The 22,162-nt window shown below is 47.5% G+C and overlaps 5 protein-coding genes and 1 non-coding gene across 6 annotated transcripts; 3 read left to right on the top strand and 3 right to left on the bottom strand.

Moving 5' to 3' along the window:
• On the top strand, nt 1-7,244 carry CLUP02_12375 (uncharacterized protein; the record flags this gene model as incomplete). Its single annotated transcript, XM_049291339.1, has 3 exons — nt 1-168; nt 442-4,645; nt 4,777-7,244. 3 exons carry the CDS (start codon nt 1-3, stop codon nt 7,242-7,244), a joined length of 6,840 nt encoding a protein of 2,279 aa, XP_049148484.1.
• Nucleotides 7,245-7,706: 462 nt separating this feature from the next.
• CLUP02_12374 (uncharacterized protein) lies at nt 7,707-8,264 on the top strand (the record flags this gene model as incomplete). The annotated part of the gene is made up of 2 exons (XM_049291338.1): nt 7,707-8,032; nt 8,153-8,264. 2 exons carry the CDS (start codon nt 7,707-7,709, stop codon nt 8,262-8,264), a joined length of 438 nt encoding a protein of 145 aa, XP_049148483.1.
• Nucleotides 8,265-8,306: 42 nt separating this feature from the next.
• CLUP02_12373 (major facilitator superfamily transporter) lies at nt 8,307-10,507 on the bottom strand (the record flags this gene model as incomplete). Its single annotated transcript, XM_049291337.1, has 4 exons — nt 8,307-8,377; nt 8,430-9,912; nt 9,981-10,081; nt 10,195-10,507. Coding segments are annotated over 4 exons (1,968 nt in total), but the record flags the coding sequence as incomplete, so codon positions are not given.
• A 2,396-nt stretch (nt 10,508-12,903) lies between these two features.
• On the top strand, nt 12,904-13,031 carry CLUP02_tRNA230. The gene has a single exon. It is a non-coding gene; the product is annotated as a tRNA-Gly (tRNA).
• A 3,893-nt stretch (nt 13,032-16,924) lies between these two features.
• CLUP02_12372 (uncharacterized protein) lies at nt 16,925-17,155 on the bottom strand (the record flags this gene model as incomplete). The annotated part of the gene is made up of 1 exon (XM_049291336.1): nt 16,925-17,155. One exon carries the CDS (start codon nt 17,153-17,155, stop codon nt 16,925-16,927), a length of 231 nt encoding a protein of 76 aa, XP_049148481.1.
• Nucleotides 17,156-20,788: 3,633 nt separating this feature from the next.
• CLUP02_12371 (uncharacterized protein) lies at nt 20,789-22,075 on the bottom strand (the record flags this gene model as incomplete). Its single annotated transcript, XM_049291335.1, has 6 exons — nt 20,789-21,013; nt 21,132-21,187; nt 21,247-21,298; nt 21,341-21,382; nt 21,457-21,749; nt 21,898-22,075. The coding sequence occupies 6 exons, from the start codon at nt 22,073-22,075 to the stop codon at nt 20,789-20,791; spliced, it is 846 nt and encodes a 281-aa protein (XP_049148480.1).
• Nucleotides 22,076-22,162: the final 87 nt, after the last annotated feature.

The raw sequence follows: 22,162 nt of genomic DNA, 5'->3' as shown, positions 1-22,162 counted from the left end.
ATGGCGGCGGTCGCGGTGGCCACATTTTTCCCATCAGGGCGGGCAGAAGGCGCATATCGATGGGAGCCGACCCAGCAATCGACGACAACTGGCTGGGCTGAGGAAGATGTGCGCATCCGCTTGCGCATGATCGCCCGCGCCTGGGAATCCGCTTCACACAATGCTCAGGTACGACCCGAAACTTTTTCGTCTGCCGTCATGGTTTTCTCCAATTCCTGTCTACTCTGGAATTTTGTGCGCGCCGGCGCCGTTCCAGCCTGGACGCCTCAGCGCTCGTCCCCAAGTCTAACGGCTTACCGTTCGCTGCCATGGCTGGTCCGGAAAGCCTTTGGACGGGAGTCGGGGGGACGTGAGGGGCATGACGCCGTCTCACCCCCCATTCCACTAACACATGCCTTTCAGATGAACTTCTGAGCTAATCTGATCCGCTGGCATCCCTAGATTTCATCCCATCATCGACGAACCCTCAAAACCACATGCAACATCTCAACTCCGTTGAAAGCACCAGAATGCGGCCCGCGATGGTTGCGACGATTTGAAGCGCCCTCTGAACCGTCTGAGCCATGCGAGCAAGTCATGGATCCGACGAACACTGGCGGTTTTGCAAGTCGACGACCATCAGACTTTTCCTTCTTCACCCAACCGCAAACTTCAAGTGCAGAACAACGACAGCGACGTAACGGCGACGCCATATTTAGCGATCCCACACGCGACTTTCTCATCGACTTCGGTTCCGAGGAAGGATTCATGCAAGCGGCGAAGAAGAAGAACAAGAAGGCCCCAGCCAAGGCGCCGGCGGCAAACAACAATAACGATGACGATGGCGCGAAGAAGGAAGACGAAGGCGCCGGCGATGGAGGTGATCAAGGCGGTGACGCAGGTAACGACGGCGGAGCTGCGGGCGACGGCGATGGAGGCGACAAAGAGACACCGCCACCAGCAGACGATCCTCCTCCGGAAGATGACTGGGGATTCGCAACCACGAAATCCAAGAAGAAGGGCAAAAAGGCTGACGAACCGGCACCTGATTCATTCGATGAAATAAAACTGGACGACATAGGCAGCGGCAACGGGTCGCTAGACATCAATTTCGGCTCGACGGAGACCAAGAAGTCAGGGGGGTTTGGTTGGGGATTGGGAGCGTCAAATTGGACAACAACAGGCACGGGACTAGGGAACACATGGGATTGGTCTGGCGCTAACAAGAATGCAGCCACAAGTACGCCGGCAGAGGCAAAGGAAGACGCCGATTCAAATCCATGGGGCTCCAAAAGCAAAACGAAGAAGAAAAGCACGACACTGGGGTTTTCGTTCGGCGACGATACACCAGCTGACCCGGAACCGGCACCCGACCCGCCGCAGGAGAAAGAGGAGAAAGATGACCCGTGGGGTTTCGGCACTGCGACTACAAAGAAAGACAAGAAGAAGAAGAAAGCCAGTATCTGGGATGCGGTGGAAGAAGATAAGGCTCCTGAACCAGCCAAGGAGGAGACACCTGCAGACGACCCATGGGGTTCGTGGGGCGGTACCACCAAGAAGGGGAAGAAGGACGACCCTCCCAAAGAGGAGCCGAAAGACGACCTGTGGGATACCTGGGGACTTGGTAAGAAGAAGAAGAACAAGGACGAGCCGGCCCCTGAACCAATCCCTGAGCCGGCGCCCGATCCGCCAGCCTCTAACGAGGATCCTTGGAGTTGGGGAACATCATCGGGGAAGAAGAAGAAGAAAGGTCTAGTCGAACTTGAACCTGAACCTCCCCCGGTGGTAGAACCAGAGCCGGAACCCACCCCGCCGCCAGAACCCACCCCGCCGCCAGAACCCGAGCCAGAGCCCGTTGATCCTTTCGCAGGCTTGACCAATTCACAGAAGAAGAAAAAGAAGAAGGAGATGGCTGCCGCCGCCGCTGCTGCCGAGGCCGAAGCTGCTAAAGCCGCCGAGGCCGCCGCCGCCGCCGAAGCGGAAGAGGCTGCCCGAAAGGAAGAGGAGGAACGACTAGCAAAAGAGGCCGAAGAGCAAGCCGCCAAAGAAGCAGCAGAAGCCGAAGAGGCGGCGAAAGCAGCGGAAGCCGCCAAAGCAGCAGCTGCGGACGACTTTGGATGGGGTGTATCAACTAAAACCAGCAAGAAGAAGAAGAAGGGCAAAGCTGAACCAGAGCCCGAACCGGTTCCTCCTCCACCCCCTCCAGCCCCTGAACCAGAGCCTGAGCCAGAGAAAAAGGACGACCCATGGGGCTTTGGTACCGTGACATCCAAAAAGGACAAGAAAAAGAAGAAGGGCCTTCTTGCCGAACCTGAACCCCCCAAGGAACCGGAACCTGAACCCGAGCCGGAGCCAGTACCGGAGCCAGAGCCTGAACCGGAGAAGCCAGCAGAAGATGACTTTTGGGCCACTTTGACAGGATCCAAAAAGGACAAGAAGAAGAAGAAGAGCAAGACTGCCGATCCCGAGCCGGAACCCATTCCTGAACCTGCGCCCGAGCCTCCTGCTGCTGATCCAGAGCCAGAACCACCAGCGGACGACGACTGGGCAAGCTTCGGCCTTTCCAAGAAGGACAAAAAGAAGAAGAAGGGCAAATTGGCGGACCCCGAACCCGAACCCGAGATTGTACCAGAACCGGCGCCTGATCCCCCAGCCGAGGAAGCGGAGCCGGAACCTGAAAAGAAGGATGACGACGACTTCTGGGCCGCTGCTACTAGTTCGAAGAAGGACAAAAAGAAGAAGAAGGAGGCCGAAGCTGAAAAGTCCAAAGACGACTCTTGGGGCATCTGGGGCCTTTCCTCTAAGAAAGATAAGGAGAAGGAGAAGGAGAAGGAGAAGGAGAAGGAGAAGGAGAAGGAGAAGGAGAAGGAGAAGGAGAAGGAGAAGGAGAAGGAGAAGGAGAAGGAGAAGGAGAAGGAGAAGGAGAAGGAGAAGGAGAAGGAGAAGGAGAAGGAGAAGGAGAAGGAGAAGGAGAAGGAGAAGGAGAAGGAGAAGGAGAAGGAGAAGGAGAAGGAGAAGGAGAAGGAGAAGGAGAAGGAGAAGGAGAAGGAGAAGGAGAAGGAGAAAGAGAAAGAGAAGGAGAAGGACAAAGATAAGGAGAAGGAAAAGAAGAAGAAAAGCAAGGAGGCCGATAAGGAAGCCGAGGAACCGAAGGCTGAAGTGGTCGAAGAGGATGAATGGGCCGGCTTGAGCAAGTCGGACAAGAAGAAGAAGAAGAAAGATGCCATGGCCTTGGTTGAGTTTGGCGGAGAGGACGAGCCTACCCCTGCCGAGGAAGCCCCTCCTGCCGTGCCAGATATTGCCGACCCCCTGGATGGCGGCGGCTTCTTCAGCTCATGGAACATCGGCGGTAAGAAAGACAAGAAGAAAAAGGGAGCCGACACCGACGAAGGTGCTTCTATGAAGCCCGATGCAATCGAGGAGCCCACAGATGACATCTGGGGAACCTCGTCCTCCAAGAAGAAGAAGGATAAATCCAAGAACGAGCCCATTGAAGTCGTGGACGAGGAGCCCAACGTGGATTCCGTACAACCGGATTCCGTCGAGGAGACCAAAGACGACGATGACTGGGCCGGCTGGGGATCCTCCAAGAAGAAGTCTAAGAACCGTAAGGACATACTCGCCGACCCTCCACCGGAAGCTCCCACCCCTCCCTCATTGGACATGGCTGAGCCTGTAGCAGAAGCAGAACCTGAGAAAGAGAAATCCAGCTTTTGGGGCGACATGACCTCTTCCAAGTCTAAGTCCAAGGATAAGGATAAAGATAAGGAAAAGGAGAAGTCCAAGAAAGAGCCCAAGCTGAGCGAGAAGGAGCTCAAGAAGCTCGAGAAAGAAAAGAAGAAGGCTGAAAAGGAAGAGGCAGCGCGGTTAGCCAAAGAGGAAGAGGAGGCTGCCGCCGCCGCTGCTGAGGCCGCTGCCAAGGAAGAGGAAGAACGCCTTGCACAAGAAGCAGAGGAGGCCGCGGCAGCGGAGGCGGCTGAGGCGGCCGAGAAGGCACGAATCGAGGAAGAGGAGGCTGCAAGGATTGCGGACGAGGAGGAGCAGTTCGCTGCCTTGGAGGCCAAGAAGCTCAAGAAGGGCAAGTTGACCAAGAAGGACCAGGGTGTTTACGACACGCTCAAGGCATCGATCGACGAGCGCGCTGCCGCATCCCAAGCTGCTGCGGATGCCGAAGCCGCCGCCGCCGCCGAAGCTGAAGAAGCCGCTCGCATCGAAGAGGAAGAGCGACTCGCCAAGGAAGCCGAAGAAGCTGCTGCCAAGGAAGCCGAGGACGAAGCTGAAGCAGCGGAGAAGAAAGCGAAGAAAAGCTCCAAGTCGGAGAAGGAGTCCAAGTCTAAGTCGAAGAAAGACAAGGAGAAAGAAAAGGAGAAAGAGAAGGAGAAGGAGAAAGAGAAGGAAAAGAAGGACAAGAAGGACAAGAAGGACAAGAAAAGCAAGGACAAGGAGAAGGAGAAGGAAGAGGAGCCGGAGCCGGCACCAGTCGAGGACGTCGATAATGAGGACGAGCTGGCCGACATTGAGCTGACCGAGGACCAAATCGAGGAGCTCCTGGCCGATCCCGAGCCTGAGGAAGCTGCTCCTCCTCCACCACCCCCGGCGCCGGAAGTAAAGCCATCCAACGATGCCTTCAGTTTCTGGGGCGTTGGCACTAAGAAGTCGAAGAAAGGTATGTGGCCTCAGGCTCGCAGCCAATCTCCCTTCACACCACCACACCACCAAGTCTCACCAAGCCTATTGGAAATGAGACGCCTCAATAGGCGTCACCTGAGATTACACTGCTGACTCATCTCCGCATAGGTCTAGAAGGTGCGAATCTCGGTTGGAATGACACGACTACATCATCCGCCACAAACAACGATGCCCTGTCCTGGATGCAACCGTCTACGGCTCGAAAGGGCAAAGGAAGCAAGATTACTGACAGATTAAAAGCTTTTGAACCGATCCCGCCGCCAGAAGACGAACCTGAGCCCGTTGAGGAGGAACCTGTTCCCGAGGAGCCAGCACCAGAAGAGCCGGTCCTGGAGGACCCTCCACCCGAGGAACCGGAACCCGCACCACCAACTCCTCCCCCCGTCGTCTTGTCGAAGGAAGAGAGAAAGCGACTGAAGAAGGAGAAGAAGCGCGCTGCCGAAGCTGCATCCGCGCCTCCGCCGCCACCGCCTCCTCCTGTTGTCGAGGAGCCACCGTTAGTCGACGTTGAAGAACCAGCTGACGAGAACAAGTCTTCGGAGCCGCCTGGAGCTTTCCCCGTCGAAGAGGATGAGAACGAGATCATCGAAGTGATTGAAATGCCAGTGGAGAAGAAGAAAAAGAAGAGTAAGAAGAACAGAGATAGGGACATACTCGCCGAGGAAGTCCCTCCTCCACCAGCTCCACCACCGCCTCCGGCCGTCCCTGAGGCTCCTGAAGACCCTGTGCCTGAGGAAGAACCCGCCGCCGAGGAAGAGCCCATCTCACCTCCGCCTGAGCCGAAGTCGAGCAAGAAGGACCGGGCAAAAATCAACCGAGAAGGTTCCTCGTGGGGTATGTGGTCGGCTTCACCTCGCGAGAAGGAGAGAGATCGTGATCGTGATCGCGACCGCGAACGTGATCGTGACCGCGACAGAGACCGGAAATCCAAGTCAAAATCCGAAAGACGCGAAAAGAAACACGCTTACGGCGACGAGGAAAAAGTCAAGACTTCCTCCAAGGGTTCAAGCTCCGGCAAGGGCGACCGTGCCGATAGAGACGTTGAGACACCAGCACGGCCGAAACTCATGTCGATGTTCAGCACCCCGCCCATTTCCCGGACGACATCCACCCGGGACCGGCGACACAGACCGTCCCGTCGTCATTCAGTCGACGCGAGCGGGTTGGTGTCGCCACCTCCCGAGGAAGCCCCTCCACCTCCCATGTCCTCCAAAGCCGCCAAAGTGCTTGGAGTCGACAAGTCCAGCAGCAGGCGCCGCAAGCGCGATCATATTGTGGACGAAGACATTGTCATGGTCGGCGCCAATGGTGACGGCGAGGACGGCAGCCCTCCCAAGTCATCACGTCGACGATCTAGATATGCTAAAGACGATGACCTTGTCATGGTGGACCCCGATGGCCCTTCCGAGCCACCACCGATGAAACGATCCAGCTCGAGTGCGAAGAAGGGTCTAGGAGGCCTCTTCAGTGGCCTCAGAACACCCAAGACGGAGCGTCCGGACCCGTTGCGAAGGCGACACACCTATGCGACCGATGATGACACCAGGCGCGAACGCCGTCAACGATCCCATGCCGATGCAGACGAAGCTGACCCCGCAGCGATGACCGACATGGACCAAGAGGCTCGCCGCGCTGCTCGCCGTGCTCGTCGCGCAGCCAGAAATGCTGAGGCGGCCGAGGCCGAGGTCGTCGAGCCGGACCCCGAAGAGGCACGCCGCGCCGCCAAAGAAGAAGCTCGGCGCGAGCGCCACCGTAGGAGAGACGAAGAGGATGCCGAAGCGCGCAAGCAGCAGGAGAAAGAGCTCAGACGTGCAGAGCGGCGTGCGGCTCGCTCTCGCGGGCACCGTGACCAACGCGAGGAAGAGGAACGGAGAATGGCCGAAGATAGGGAGGCTGAGCGTGCCGAACGGCGAAGAGCACGGAAGCAGCGCGAGGCCGCCGCGGCAGCGGAGGCTGACGCAGATGCTAGACGCGCAGCTCGGGAAGAACGCCGACGAGCCCGCGAGGCTCGCGATCGCGAAGCGGCGCCGCCGCCACCGCCGATGGACGAAGAAGCCCGCAGAGCCAGGAAGGAAGCCAGGCGTGCTGCGCGTGCCGCGGCCGAAGGCACCGACGCGGAAGAGATGTATCACCACCGCTCCAGCCGGCGAACCCGGGAGTCCGGGGACGAAGGCGTGCACTCCTCGCGACACCGGTACAGACGCAACGAGGAGTCCAAGCCGGCGTGGCCCCACTCCGGAACGTCATCGTGGGTCAAGGAGCACACCGACGCCGGCCCGCCTCCGGACGATGGCGGACAGCAGACTGACGCCGTGCCCCAGACCGAAGATGAGGCACGTCGTGAGCGGCGCGAGCGCCGTCGCAGGGCCAGGTACGAGGACGGCACCGCCGACGAGGCCGATGATCGCCGCCGCAGAGCCCGGCGCGAAGAGCGTGAGCGTCGGACGTACGGCGGTAGCGGGGGTGCCGGAGGCGGCGGCGGCTCCGAGGGGAGCGACGAGCGGCGTCGGCAGGCCATGTTTTCCGATGCGACGGCTACGCCGCGGAGTAGCTGGTGGAGAAAGCTGACCGGTTGAAGAGACACGCACGACACACACAAAGAGAGAAGAGAGTGAGAGGGCGAAAACTACGACAAAATGATGTGTATGAATGGATGTCAGCGAAGCGTTGTGCAATTTTCTTATTTTCTCTCTCTTCCAACCCCCTTTTGTCGGATGGGAACACCACGTATGTTTTGATTCTTGTTTGAGAAAATGTTGTTTTGCTATATGAAAGAAAAACCATCTACGATATGTTTGACATATACCCCCCTACCAAATACGCATACTAAATTTTTTTGCTGCAATCCTATGTTACTGAAGGGAACGTTGGAAATAGTTCATTAGTATTGTTTCCATGTAAAGGCATCGCCTCCAGGCGGCCACGGAGAGAGATATCTGGGACACGAGCACGAATAGCATGGGCGTAGGTAGCATAGCATAGCACACACATACATATATATACATCTTTTGAGCACCATGAAAGTATGAAACTGAGGAATGAACGTTGAGAATGCATCAAGAACCCATGTCTCTCTCTACTTTGCTCCAAGCCAGCGCGTACAAATTATCTCCCAAGAGATCGTGATACCCTCCCTTACACCCAGCACCGACCGAACTCTGGAAGCGGGCATCACAAAGCACCCCAATCTACAACGCGGAGGCGGGCATACATCCGTGCAAAAGACATCGACCTCGGCCAAACTGCACGCGTCTGTTCGCCGGGAGCCAAAGATGCCCCTCCCGAGATGCACGGAAGATCGGGCCTTCTGTCATAGCGTCGGAAGCAAGACCAAAATAAGCCAGCGGCAAAACGGGAAAAAACGGTGAGAATATTAACTCTCTGCACTCTTTCTGGTGCTTACGTACAATCATCGGGAGGCCTCCTGGGTTGTTATACGGAACTAGGCATTACTATATGGTACTATGGAGTATGGTAGATGTAGGGTATATGCGGGCGCCCAATGGCTCACCCACGGCCCGCACGTGAGCGTGGAAACGCACTCAGGCTTTTTTGGGCGTGTGCTTGGAGGCAAGGGGGCAAATGTCTTTCTCTAGATCGGACATCAAATCGAACAAGGAAAAGAACAAACTGGTTGCTCAGCGCAACCCAGTCAACTTCAGTAGATCATGTTGATGGAAGTAAGCGCGGATGCGTTTGCCATAGAAATCTACAAGTAATTAGCTCTCTGTTTCGTACGGCGTGACTAATCGGCGACTTACACATTGGTATACTCGTGGCACAAACAACAACCTGAATACTGGCAATGGCCATCATTGTAGGCTTGATACCACCCCCGATGATCCAATCATAGGCACTGAATGTAAGACCAAAGCTGAAGATGTTCTTGAAAATGATCATGATAGTGAAGCCTTCGATGGCCAGGTCGCGGTAGGCATCGACGATGTATAGAGAGCTGGCCACAGCCCCGATGACCATACCAGCAACCTCGAAGCCGAAGAATACGAGCGGGATGCTGTAGTGGTATTCCCTGGCTGAAAGCCCAGCAGATGTGACGCCGAACCCGTAGAGGCCAATAGAACCAATAATGAACATGGGCAGAACCATGACAATACGGAATTCGGGTTCGTAGATGCCATTGTTGCGACGAGTCAAGAACTTGGCACTCCAGTCGGAGAAAGCGCCAGCAATGATGAAGCCAACGAGCGCTCCCACGAAAGCACCAACGTAGGCGTATCCAGCGTATACCTCATTCCAGTAGTAAGGAGGCCCCAGGAAGAGGGCAGCAACAATGACACCGATGAAGACTGTCCAACCAATCATGGTGCCTTGAATCAGACATCCCCACAGAAAGGCGGGCTGAGCGATGAGCGGGAACGGGCGAAGAAGCAGTTTCCAGTAGTGCTCGTCCGTCTTGCGACCATCAAATAAAGCCAGCGATTGAATAAATGTCTTCTTCGGAGTTTGAGCTCCCGCTCCTCGGACAGCCTCCAGGCCTGATCCATAGGGCGCTGACGTAGGGTTCAGCTTCTCGTGGTCGCTGGACCTGCTGCCCGGGCCGCCAACATAAGATGCCTTGTTGTCAGTGAGTTCGATAGAGTCAGCAACCATATCCGTGTTGAGCGCAATGTCCCGACGGTAGGCTGTCTCAGGGCAAAGGAAGAAGACGGCGGGAAGGCACACGGCGCAAAAGATGGCCTCCAAGTAAAACGTCCACCACCACCCAATGCTGTGAGTGATCTTGCCAACAACAATGGGAGTGAAGAAGGCGCCGCCAAACACTGCCAAGTTCGTAAAGGCCATGCGGGAGCCGCGCTGGTGTACAAAGTACAGATCACCGACGGCAGCATTTACGAGTGTCTCGAAGGGAGTACAGCCGATACCTTGGACAATGCGTGCACCGAGTAGCGAGTTGTAGCTCGTGCCAACAGAGCCCGCCCACGCAGAAGAGGCAACGAGGATGCATATTCCGAGAATGAAGAGATGGCGCTTGCCCCAGACTCGGGCAGAAGGCACAAAGAAGATGGCTGCGGCACCAACTCCGAGAAGGAAGTATCCGGTCAAAAGTGCGATGCGGGTGAAGCTAGTACGGAACAGGAGGGCAATCGTAACGGTATTCGCCGCGAGAATAGGGCCGAGCGCGGTCGCGAAGATGGCGGTCATGGAGAGAACAAAGGTGATGAGGTCTCGCTTCCAAAGGGGCCAGTTCAGGGGATCGTTGGGGTCATCGGATGGTTGAGGAACCTGGTGGGCCTGTTGTCAGCTGGAGGTTCACAGACTATGTCGCAGAAGGTATCCCATCGGCTGCTCACCAGAATGATGGGCACATCGCCGCTCGCGTCGACTTTCAGTCCGTGGTGAGAATCGTTCGCTGTCTGGGGACGGTTTGGATCATCGAAGTAGCGCGTCGTCCCTGGAGTTTTGACGGTCGTCAGCGATGGGATGACAGGAGGACAATGCGGGCAGAGCGTTGAGAAGAAGCCGCGCGGGGACGCGGGCGGCCGGCGCGCGTGCAAGACAACTCACCTGGGACATTGTCCAAAGTCCTGGACTCGAGAATGCCAATACCCATGATGGCAGAATGTTGGAGGTTCCAGATACTTGTATGAGCAGCGTGGACGTTGCAGGTCTCACGACATAATAAGGCTGAGAAGGAGTAGAGCCAGGCACAACCGAGTCGGTCTGGCGTAGGGCGGTTGTCGTGGTAGTCGGGAAGAAGAACCTGGAGAGAGGGACCCGGTGAAGTGACCTCGTTCAATAAAAAAAGGCTAACCGTTCTAGGTTTCCGTGTCTCTCGCCTCTCCTCATCTCCTTGCCTCCTTCCCCCAGCTATGGTGTGACCTTGAACATAGGTGTGGAGTCACCCGTGAAGGAGGTACCTTTTCTAGCTTCCCTGACCGGCACTTTGCTCTTGTCTTCGGCAGCTACGGGCTTGGGGTGTTGGGATACGACGCAGGGGTACCCAGCAGTGCTTGCCCATTTTTTGTGGCTCATTAAACCTTAAAGAAAGAGCTTGTCGGATGCTGTGGATGCAGTTCAAGAGTTTCGGCCAGGTCCCCCTACAATTGGACAGGGAAGGGTACGGATAGATGTTCTTACGGAGCATACGGAGTATACACAACACAGTACTTGGGAACATAGCAAATGCCCTGGAAGTAAGAAGACCCTCCGTGCCCTGTCTTCTTGACCCAACGCAACGGGCGGAGGATCCTCTCGCCGAAACGGCCGGGTCACGACTGGTTGGCCGGTCCGACCAGGTGGACATAGTCCCGAAGAGGAAAAGGAAGGGAAAACGCCAAAATGACGAACGAACTAGAGATTCATCGTCTTGACCAAGTTGGCGTCCAATCTTCCGCAAGTTTTATTTATGATTACTGATCAGGGTGCACTGACTCTACTTTGCGCAGAAACTCAAACGCAAACTCGCCGTCCAAATTGAGGAGAGAGAAAGCGCAGAGAAAAGCTTCCATTTCAATCCAAGCTTGACTAACTCATCTCAACATGTGAAGCAACTGTTTTTGCCTGGCTGATCTTGATCTATAGTTTGCCTTTTCGCGTCACCAAGACCCCGAAAAGAGCTCGTCGTCGTGTGTGTACCGAGTACGTGTTGCTGCTTTGTCCTCCTCCCCCATCATATTTTGGACCCACGGCCGTGCCCCCGTCGCAAAAAAATGGTTGCTAGCACAGTCTTACCAAGACGAGCTTATCTCCGAAGATGTGCATTTGTGCAGCCCATCCAGATCTAGACAAGTATGGATACCAAGAAAGCACTTGTGGAGGGGCTGTGTTCGTGAAAGCCAAGCTTTCACTCGTTGCAGGGATGAGGGTCCGATCTGAAAGCCTCCTCAACCGAGCTACTGTGAACGCCAACGACCAAAGCCTCGGACTCTGATCTAGAACCACAGGCACTTTGTCGCGACCTGATGGCACGTCCAGCTCCGAGAACGGGTCGCGTATTTCTTCGGCTCAATCCACTTCGACACTAGGCTGGCTCCGTAGGTCCGTAGGACTGTAGGGCGTGCTGGCAGTCAAGTGACTGTTGAAGAGACCAAGAAAAGGACCACGAATTTTCTGCCAAGTCGGTCGATGCGTCTTGTTTCATTCCTCTTTCGGCGCTCCTAGTACGGACTTACAAACCCCCTCCATCCTTCAAAAATGGCTCAAAGTCCTCTTGATGGCCCTCGGAAAGGCCTCTCAGTTTCGCGGCAAGCTGAGAGCCAAGCACATTATGTTCTTTTCTTTTATCGCGGTTCTAGGAAGGAAAGATCAACTTGTCTCCCAGGTCAAGTCTCAGCAGCTGGCCAAACCTTGTCTCTACAGGTTCAGCGACAAATCACAATACTCTCACCAGATATCACAAGTAGTCCGAAACACGAGATTCCGCGCTTTTGGGCCAAGTTGGTTGTCGTTGGTGACCTCCAGCACGTTGTGATATTTCAGAAGAGAGTTTGTAATTTGTGTCCCTCTTGCTAATAGACAATTACGGGCTGGCAAGATGGCAGTTGTCAACTGCAAGAGCAAAGTTTCCAAGTCAGGAAATCGCCCATGTTTTTTAGTTCTTCGACTGCACCTCGAAGGCTCGAACTTCGCACGCACTTCTGGTCTTCTTGCCGCTCTGCAAAGTAGCCCGGAAATTTGAATGGAGAGACTGAAGCAGCTACTAGGCTCGGAATTGTCTTACGTTAGAAACGGAAACCGCGAAGTCAAACAGCCGTTGGGGCAGTTGCCGTTTTGTGGCTAGTACTGCAGTTTTGATACGCGTCACGCCTTCACGAATCACACCGCGACTACGACTACGCACGTAACAGATGCACACCGACTACAGCAACACCATGCCAGCGATTCTAGGATATCCATCAAAATTGGAATCGGTCTTCGGTTTTCTGCAGCTTGCGGGTCTCGGATCGCTTTGTTTGTAGCTTTCGAGGCGAAGCGAAGCGGATTTCGTAGGCCAGCGAAAATGCCGAGAATTGCACAATCTAGAGCTGTGGACAATTCAATACTCGGGTCTTGGATTCTTGCAGCTTCCAGCCGAGTATGGTTTTGCGTATTGCTTGGTTCACCAGAATAGGCAATCTGCAAACGGACAGCAAACGAATGGACAATACGCAGCAGGTTTTCACCAGCCCCTCAAATCGAATACGCGCGAGTTCACTCTCGAATACCCGAATCCCGAGCTGCTTGGGCTCCAGAAACGGGAGAAAATTAACAACAAACAGCCTGACAGCTGCAGAAGCGTGGTTGGAGTAGTGGTTAACTCATTGCCCTCCCATCATCGGCAAAGGCAGAAAGTAGGTCAATATCTCTCCCCAATACGGAATTTCGCTGACCAAACAGCACTGGTTCGAACCCGGTGCCGCGCATCGAACAATATTTTTCTTTGCCAAGTATTCTTTGCATTCACATCGATCAACGATTCTCTCTATGTTTAGAGACTACGTGTTACATGCGCCGTCAAAGCGGATCCTTTGCATCCTCGTAGACAAGACGTAGGTCGAATGCATTTTTGGAAATGCTTATCGCGCTGTAGTCGGTGAGTAAATACTCTAGTACTGGTGTCGCATACCGAAGGCTCAATTGTTAACCAGATAGTCACTTCGCTTGGTTACTAGACCAAGGGCGAAACCGACTCCACGAGACTATATTATACAAAGAAAGCTATGCGGATGGAAGCTCCGGCTAATGCTCGACCGCTGGACGATATCCTTTGGTGTCAAAGCCATAGTTGCCGTCGATTGGCCACTACAAATCGGTGACGACTATATTTTTTCTCTATACCCTACTCTACTGCTCTATGCGTAGGGAGGTATGCGGGCGACGACGGTCCAGGCTGTTGAGCTATGGTAGATCGCGCGGTGGCGAAATGCCAAAATCGTACGATGGCGTCCAACGACCGAGCGGCCGACGGGAGCCCGTCGATTACGAAACTCGACTAGAAACCGACTTTCTACTATAAGGCGGCCTATAAACGAGTGTATCAGACAATTGGGTCCAAGAACGGTGGTTTTGGGAGCGCATTGCCGCATTTGCGGTGCAGCGCTGTCTTAACTTGACGAGGCGTGGACAACCTTTGTGTTAGTATCCCTATTACAGGGTAGTTAGTTCGAACCGTAGTTAACGAAGAGATTAATTAAACTATATAAATATCTGCGTAGTAGGTAGAAAAAAGAGGTTCTAACTATAGGTTAAGCTAGCTACGATAATCGTAAATAGGGCCCCTAATTAGCCCCTGCGTAGTCGGCTATATACCGTAGTTAAATTAAATTTCTAATCCGATACTAACTTTCTCTTTTTTTTATTAATTTAACCGCTATAGTTAGAGGTATAATTCGACCTCGGGCCCGTTTACTAAGTCGTCTCCTTTTCCCCTTTTTCTCTACTCTTTTTATATAACTTATCCCTCTATTCGTATAGTAACTTTTTTACTACTTATAAATTATTCTAATCCCTTATTTAGTACTACTTTTATAAAAGCGTCTATAAGGTTATTTTTATTATTAATCTAACGGATCTTGAGTATCTCGCGCCTTTCGTATAATTACTTAAGGGCTATAATATCGATTATAAGCCTCTTTTCCTTCGTCGTTCCTAATTTAATAAGGCATTTGTATAATAAGTAAGAATTAGTATAAATAACCGTTAGAATAGGTAAAAAGCTAATTCGATTAGTAATCTTCCTTAGTATTATTAAAATCGCGTAGGAGAGGTTAACGCCGTTAACTATATTATAAACCTCCGACGTTAATATACTTCTTATTACCCGCTTATTTTTAGTTAATAAGTAGTAGATTATATTACTATATATAATAAATTCGCTCTCGCTTATACTCTCGTTAACTAGGATAATAATATACCCTAATTACGAAATAAGGTCGTTATTATTCGTAAATAACTTATTAACGAAGACGTAGAGCTTACTAATTATAAGGTCGATTAGGTAATAAACGAGACCTCGATCGAGATTCGTTTATTACTACTTAAGCCGCTTATTAAGTACCTCGACGTCCCGTTTAGTTAAATCTATAGCTTATGCTACTTTAATATAGTTAAACGTTACTTTAAGTTAATAAATACTTATAATATATACCCCTCGTACGAGCTTAGCTTTATACCGCTTCTTAACGTTAATTACGTTTAGATCGACGAGGTTAATTTTCTTACCCTACCCCTTTTACTAAAAAACAACGGTTTCCTTTTTAATTATAAAAATCCTGCTGTTAAATACTAGGGGGGTATTTATTATAAGGACCTCTTTTAGCTTTACTACGAAGCCCGCTTTCTAAAGCTCTTTATCCTCTTTTTTTATAAAGTTAATATCGGATAGGCTTAATATATTATTAGTCTATATTCCGACGATCCTAAATTAGTCGCCTTTATGCTCCGCGATTAGTAAGCACGGGTCGTACGTAAAAGTAATTATTAATAGTTAATTAATATAAAAATCGTAATAAGTAGCTTATTAATAAGTGCCCGATTCTGCGAGCCTATATAGTAGCTTAAGTACTTTAATAATCGTACTTTTTAAGTACTTACTAGCTATTTCCTTCAGTAGATAGGCTAGGATTTTCCTTATGAGCCCTATGGCCGATTGGGTATAGGCCTAGGTAATATTACGGCTCTAAATCTCGTATCCCTTTTTCCGTAGCGATACTATTAGTACTATTATTAATCGTTAGTTATAGCGCTATATAGTGGGCGATTATATAAGTAGCGTCGCCTTTTTAACGTCGCCGTACCCCTAAATTACGTATTTAGACTTCTCGTATAGCTAGGGTATTCCTTTCCCTTTAATCTTACGAACTATTCGTAATTTAAATATATAGAGGTTTATATATTTTTTTAGGTCGTATAAGATAAATCGATAGACCCCTCGATCGTAAAGAGTATTTATTTCGATAAGATCTAATCCCTTATACGGCTTTTTAGTAGTTATGATTATGCCTTCTTTACGTAGTTTAATTACTAGTTTAAAATCGGCTTTCTCTTTTACTATATAAAAGGTATTAATTACCTTATCGCTAGTAATAAATTACTATGTTAGGGCTTACCGTCGTAGTCTTTTACGACGTTTTGCTAGTAGTATTAATACCCTTTTAGTAATTTCCTCTTCCTCGTTATCTATTAGTACTACTACGACGATTTTATTAAGGATAATTTCCTATGCCTCTACTGCGGGTTATATAGTTTCCCCTAGCTCTTCTTCTTCTTATAAGTTAGAAATTACCTCGTTAAGATCTATATAATACGGTCTAACTACTATAATTAATACTTTAAATAGCTAGTCGCAATCTTTCGTAACTATATAAGAGCGCTCGTTAACGGAAATTAATTTATATAGCCTAGCCTATTATTAGGTAATTTCGCGCTATACTTATATATCTAAATTTAGTAATATATCTAAATTATCCCCTATATTAAGCCTATTCCGCATAGTAATTACCTTATTAACTTACCTTTTTATACTTACCTCGCGCAGTGCCCGTATTGCTTTTTTAACTACTTAGGCTCGTTAGTTTATACCTAGCGACAGTAGCGAGGCTAAGGTCGTTTTTAAATATACTCTAAATACTAATAGCGTTAGTATAAGTCCGTTAGGCCCTATAATATCGTTATAGTATTTAAGTACTATCTAGAGACATTTATCGTTAGTAAAATCCGGATTTTCCTCTTTAATAATTCTAAACGCCCTTTTTAACTACTAGTGTGCCCTCTCTACTTTTTTAATACTATAGTACGCTTTAACAGGTACGACTTTTAGCTATATACCGTAGGCCGTCGTATTATCCCTAAATTTTACTAACTTAAAGCTAGTACTAGCGTCGGTTCTAATACTATCTAGCGGTCCTTAGTATATATCGATCTAGCTTTTTCGTAGGGCTACTTATACTATCTTTATTTATAGATCCCGGAGGAATTGCCCTATTTAAAAGGATATAGCTACGTTAATTATATATATTACTAACCGACTATTTAAATAGAAAATATCGATAACGATTTCCTAGTTAAAGTTAAGCTTATTACGTAATTTAAATTTAAATTTGCGTAGGCTCTGCGTATTTATCTAGTATTAGTAATATACTTTTATTAACTACTCTAGTACCCCTATTTCGATATTATTATTATTTAATTACTTTAGGAAGTTATATAGCCTCGTAACCGACGGGTACCTAAATCTCTAGTATAGTCTTCTAAGCTCACTTTCTATTAAGTAATTAATTAACTTTATATCGTTAATAAGCTTTATAAACGCATACCCCTATCGTCGTTCGACTACCTCGAAGTACTTACCGCTAGAGATTCTGTTCTTTATATTATTAAATATAATGCCTAGTCGATCTATGTTTTTTAGATATAGGAGAAATAGGGTATTAATGAGTAAAATATAGAAAGTTATTGTTCCGAAGTATATCTCTATTTTTATTATACTTAGGGCGACGATTTCCTTACCTAGGCCGAAACTAATCCTCGTAATACCCGCCGTTGACATATTAAGTATTATTAGCGCGATCTTTTATAGTGCCTAGAATTGCCCTTTTCTTTTAGTTAACTATTACGATACCCTAGTATTTAGGATAATCCTATAGAAATCGTCTGGGCCGTACCTTTTATTTATATAAAATACCTATATAAGCTTAGTATTCGAGGGATTTAAGTAGTATAAAAAGGACCCCTCTAGCTACCCCTAGATATACTTAGTACTATATTCCTTTTTTTTTAGATATTAAGAGAGATAGCGTCTTCTCCTTAATTATTAAAATAATAGGCTTTGGCCCTATTAAATTCGCCTTTTTAGCTACCTCCGTATTTATTATCTAAGGGACCTTTCCTTATTATCCGTAGATAAAAGCCTACTTATTAAGAGCTTTTATTACTTTCTATTCGTTTAGCCTCGTATATCCTCTAGAGGCTAATGGGGTAAAAAAAGAGTAGTTAATATCGTCGATTTTGTCGTAATTTAATTCGTTAGTATAGGGGGTAAGATCTTCCTTATTTTCCGAATTTCCTATAGGGGGTATATATTTTAGGTCGCTACTTTAGCTACCGTTACTAGGTTCTATACCCCCAGATCTTCCCTTATATATAACAAGGAATTAATTAAACCGACGAGGGCTAGTTTTACTATCTATTACCCTCGACTTTTTATACTATTCGTACGATTTAGTACGCTCTTCCTCGGAGTAGTTACTTAACTAATATCTATTCTTTTTATAAATATAGTATTACCTCTTTTATTACCCTACTTATAAGTTAAATCTCTACTTATTCGACGAATCTAGGCCTCCTTACTAGCGATTACCGTATCTAGCCTCTTTTCCTTTTTTATTATATATTCGATCGACTTAATATTATTAATAAGGGCCGTTATATACTTAGAGGTAGGTTTAGCGCGGCATTCTCGCCTTAATATTAAAGCTAGATCTTAGCCTCGAGTAGAGCGTTTCGTAGTTTTTAGGTACTTAGTATAAGGTAATTTTTATTTTTAGTATATACTAAACTATAGTATAAAAATATCCGACTTTCTGCTCGTTTATCCCCTTATTTAGCTAGGTTTTTACTAGTTTATCGATTCGATCGATAAGCTTTTTAAAGATCTTTACTTACAATTTGCCCTCTATTATCCTAGCTATAAATACGAAAGAAATCGCTTATAGCTTAGATAGGAGCTTTAGGTTCTTATCGTAAGTCTTAAAGCGGCTTTAGATTATATTAATTATATTAAAAAAGTCGTTTCGATCGAAATTACGTACCGCTTCGTAGTAATAATTAGAGGCTTTACCTACGAGTACGATATTAATTACTAAATAGTATTAGTATTCCCTAATTCCGACTTTTTTATAATAATCGTAAAATATCGTTAGGGTTTTTTATAAGACTTTATACTTCCCCCTAGAATATAATTTCTCTTTTAAAAAGATCTTTTTGAGGTTTATAAATTACCTCGTATTTATTACTAGATTTTTAGTATTTATATATAATCCCTACGTCGCTACGTATTATTAGTAACTTCGGGTCGTCTACCTCTTTTTTTATTAGCCGATCGGCGCCGAATTTCGTATTAGTAATAGTAACGAGTTATAGATTAAAATAAGCGGAATTATTAATTATCGTACTTTTAGTACTATATTTTACCCCGATATATCCTTTTATAACGATAGATTTCTATTAGTAATTATAAGGAGGAAATCTGGGTCGTTTACCCTTTTTTTAAATTTGTTAAAGCGATTATACGCTCTATTAACCTGTGCTTAGTTCTATAGTACGAATTCCTCTTTTATAATTATCGCTATTAGTATTTCGTATAGCTTTTACGATTATAATTGCGCTAGTAATACCCCTTGCCCGTAGAGGAATTTATTAACTACTTTTATAATTCCTAGGCTTACGCTCGCAAAACTATTCGTCTAGCTAATAACTAAAGTCGTTTACGATCTCATAGAATAGGGGTTACCCCTATAGCCCCTTTTTTTTATAAACCTTAGTTAAATAGATTAATACCGCGTTAATTTATTTATTATTAAGCTAATCCGTAATTTTATATATCCACGTCCCCTAATAGTCCGGGTTAATATTTACCTATTTATAAGGGATTAGGATTCTATTTAAGATCGGGTTTTGTCCTCTTTTTTTTTACTTTAACTTATTAAGGGTCGTGCTTTAGTTTATACCCGTATTAGTAGTTACTAGCGTATTTAATCTTAACGGGGATATATTTAATCTGCGCGCGGGTCGTAATAAATCCGTGCTTTTGCTACCTAACGAATTTATTAAGGTCTAAGAGATTCCCGCTTCTTCTTACTATCTCGCTACTACTCTCGTTTTTACTATTTCTAGCGATTATTATTACCTTTCTAAATCGCTAGTTATTATACCTATTAGGATCCTCCTTTTCGTTTAGTAAAAAAGGGTAGGTTTTAGTAGTTCTTTTTAATAATAATAACGGTAGACGTTTATATTACTATAAAAAGATATAATAATTAGTCTTAGGATCTTTACTAGTTACCGATTTCCGCTATCCTATATACTTCTAGCCTCCTAAGCCTCGTGCTCTTTATAATCTCTAAATAGCTTCCTTAGTTAATTTCTCGAAATTAGTAATCTCGTGCCGGGAGCTAATATAAAAAAGAAGCCCTTTAGCGGCCCTCTAGAGGATTCTTTTCTTTTCCCCTCAGATCCTCGTCTTTTTTAGCCTTTTTTTAAGCTAATAATAACTCTAGCGGGAGGTCGTAAGACTACTTTAAGGTAGCTACCTTTTTCTTAGGTTAATCTCCGAGATCCGTAATACTCTTAGCTCGATATTATTAAGACTTCTAAATCCCCTCCTCCCTCGTTAGACCGTCCCTTATATTATATTCCTAAGTAATACCTAGGGGGTAGTTAAGGGAGCTACGAGGAGGTTATTTAAATCGCGGGCTTAAGGTCGTACTTATAAGGTCCTTATAATAATAGACTTTCTTATATACTATAGATCTCTTAGCTTAATAACTCTTATAAAGTTACTTTTATTACTAAATAAGAATATTTATATTTAGAGATCCCCTTTTTTAATCGCGTAGTACTCTTTTATACCGTACTTTTACTAATTTAACTAGTTAATTTCTAATTATAAGCTAGCCGTAGAAAAGTCGTTTAATAAAAAAGCTACTCGGGGCGATAGTAAAAGGCTAGTTACTTAAGCGGTTTTATTAATTAACGTAGTTTAATATAATAAACGTTAACCTCTTATAAGTAATAAAGGGCTACGATTACTTAATTCCGTATAGTATTTAAGAATCGCCCCCTTTTTTGTCTACTTCTATAAGGTTAATTAATATAAATCTCCTATCCCGTATAGTATTAAGAGGTTATCTTTTCTACGTAGCGAGATACTTTATTAATCTATAATAATAGAATTTAATTACTAATTAGTATTAGTATCCCTATTATAAGGTAGTTAGTTCGAACCGTAGTTAATAAAGAGATTAATTAAACTATATAAATATCTGCGTAATAGGTAGAAAAAGGAGGTTCTAACTATAGGTTAGGCTGGCTATGATAATCGTAAATAGGGCCCCTAATTGGCCCCTGCGCAGTCGGCTGTATGCCGCGGTCGAATTGGACTTCTAATCCGACACTTTGATTTTCACTCCGAGGCGTGATTGGCGTTCACGACGGACATTCTCAGGCGCATTATGCAGTTCTTAATCCAAAGAGGCACGCAGAGCTTTTGGGAATTCCCCTGGAAAGGTCGCGAGGAATTCCCCGTAGCTTCCTGCAGCCAGAGAAGTTTTGTGCCCTCAATGGCATTTGCAAGACATTTTAGCAGCCGTGGCGCAAACCGATTTCCCTTATGAAAGGGCACGAGGGGCTATTCTAAATAATTGTCAGTATTGTCTCACAGTCAGTTAGCTTGAGGTTCGGCCCGCAGTTGGACTGACAGAGCAATAGTCTTCGCCGCAATCCCCAATCCTGCGGTCGACTTACACGCGATGCGACATGAACGATTTGCCGTTGGGCGGCCAGGCAACCATGTCGCGAACTCCTTGCATAAATGATCGGATCAATCGATCATAAATACTTTAAAAGCGTGCGACGCGATACCGCGGTTCAGAAAGCCATGGTCTTCATTTCGACGCAAGCGGAAATGCAACGGCTACCCAGACATGACATCCAGACGAAATCGGGCGTTTCATACATTATTGGCGTGGTCCCCCGTGTGCACTTGGATGCGCTCGACCTTGGATGGACCAAAAAGAGTTCACCTCGGTAGGCTACATCTCTTGGTGCTCATGCTGGGAATCGAACTCGAACTCGGAGCCTGTCGTCGAGTAGGCTGTGGGCGTGATTGATTGTTGACCTTGAACCACTCCACCACTCAGCCAGTTTGACCTGACCCGTCGACCTAGACGGGCGCCTGCTGGCTGGTGACAGGAATGGGATTGAGGGGGTATATGAAGGCTTTCTGTATATTCGGGTGGGGAGCCTGGCCAACTCGAGAGTATTCAGAAAGTGTGTATTCTGGCAGAGGGATTGCTTGGAGACTTCACGGAAAACGCCAGCCTTGCGAGAGTTGCGCCTCCTCTGTGCGCCAATTTCTCCAATGTCTCAATATTGAGAGTCTTTGGAAATCAAATAATCACGACAAAACGGCGGAACACATCCCCCAATTACTATTTGCTTTTGCGCAGGTATTGAGTGACGCCATTACCTACAGGTTGCAAACGTTCTTCCAAAAGAACGAATCAGATTTACCAATGGAACTCGCTCGATATATGAGGAACAGAGCGATTTCTGGGGTGAAATCTGGGCGTTGTGCGTCGTTTCCGGAGCCGAAGCAGGTCCGGGAAGAAGACAAAGGGTTGGGCGAGAAGAACAAAGGTGTGCAACTGCGACTGTCATTGCTTGAGATTCTTGCCACAACCACGCTCATGATTTTCTTTCTTTTATGTATTTCCCAATTTCCAAGCATGTTTTATTCAACCCAACGGCCTTACTTTTATGGCGCGCGAAGTCGCGA

The sequence above is a fragment of the Colletotrichum lupini genome, chromosome 6 (assembly GCF_023278565.1).
Source record: "Colletotrichum lupini chromosome 6, complete sequence".
NCBI classification, from domain to species: Eukaryota; Fungi; Ascomycota; class Sordariomycetes; order Glomerellales; family Glomerellaceae; genus Colletotrichum; species Colletotrichum lupini.
This window is presented reverse-complemented; position numbering and strand designations above follow the sequence as displayed.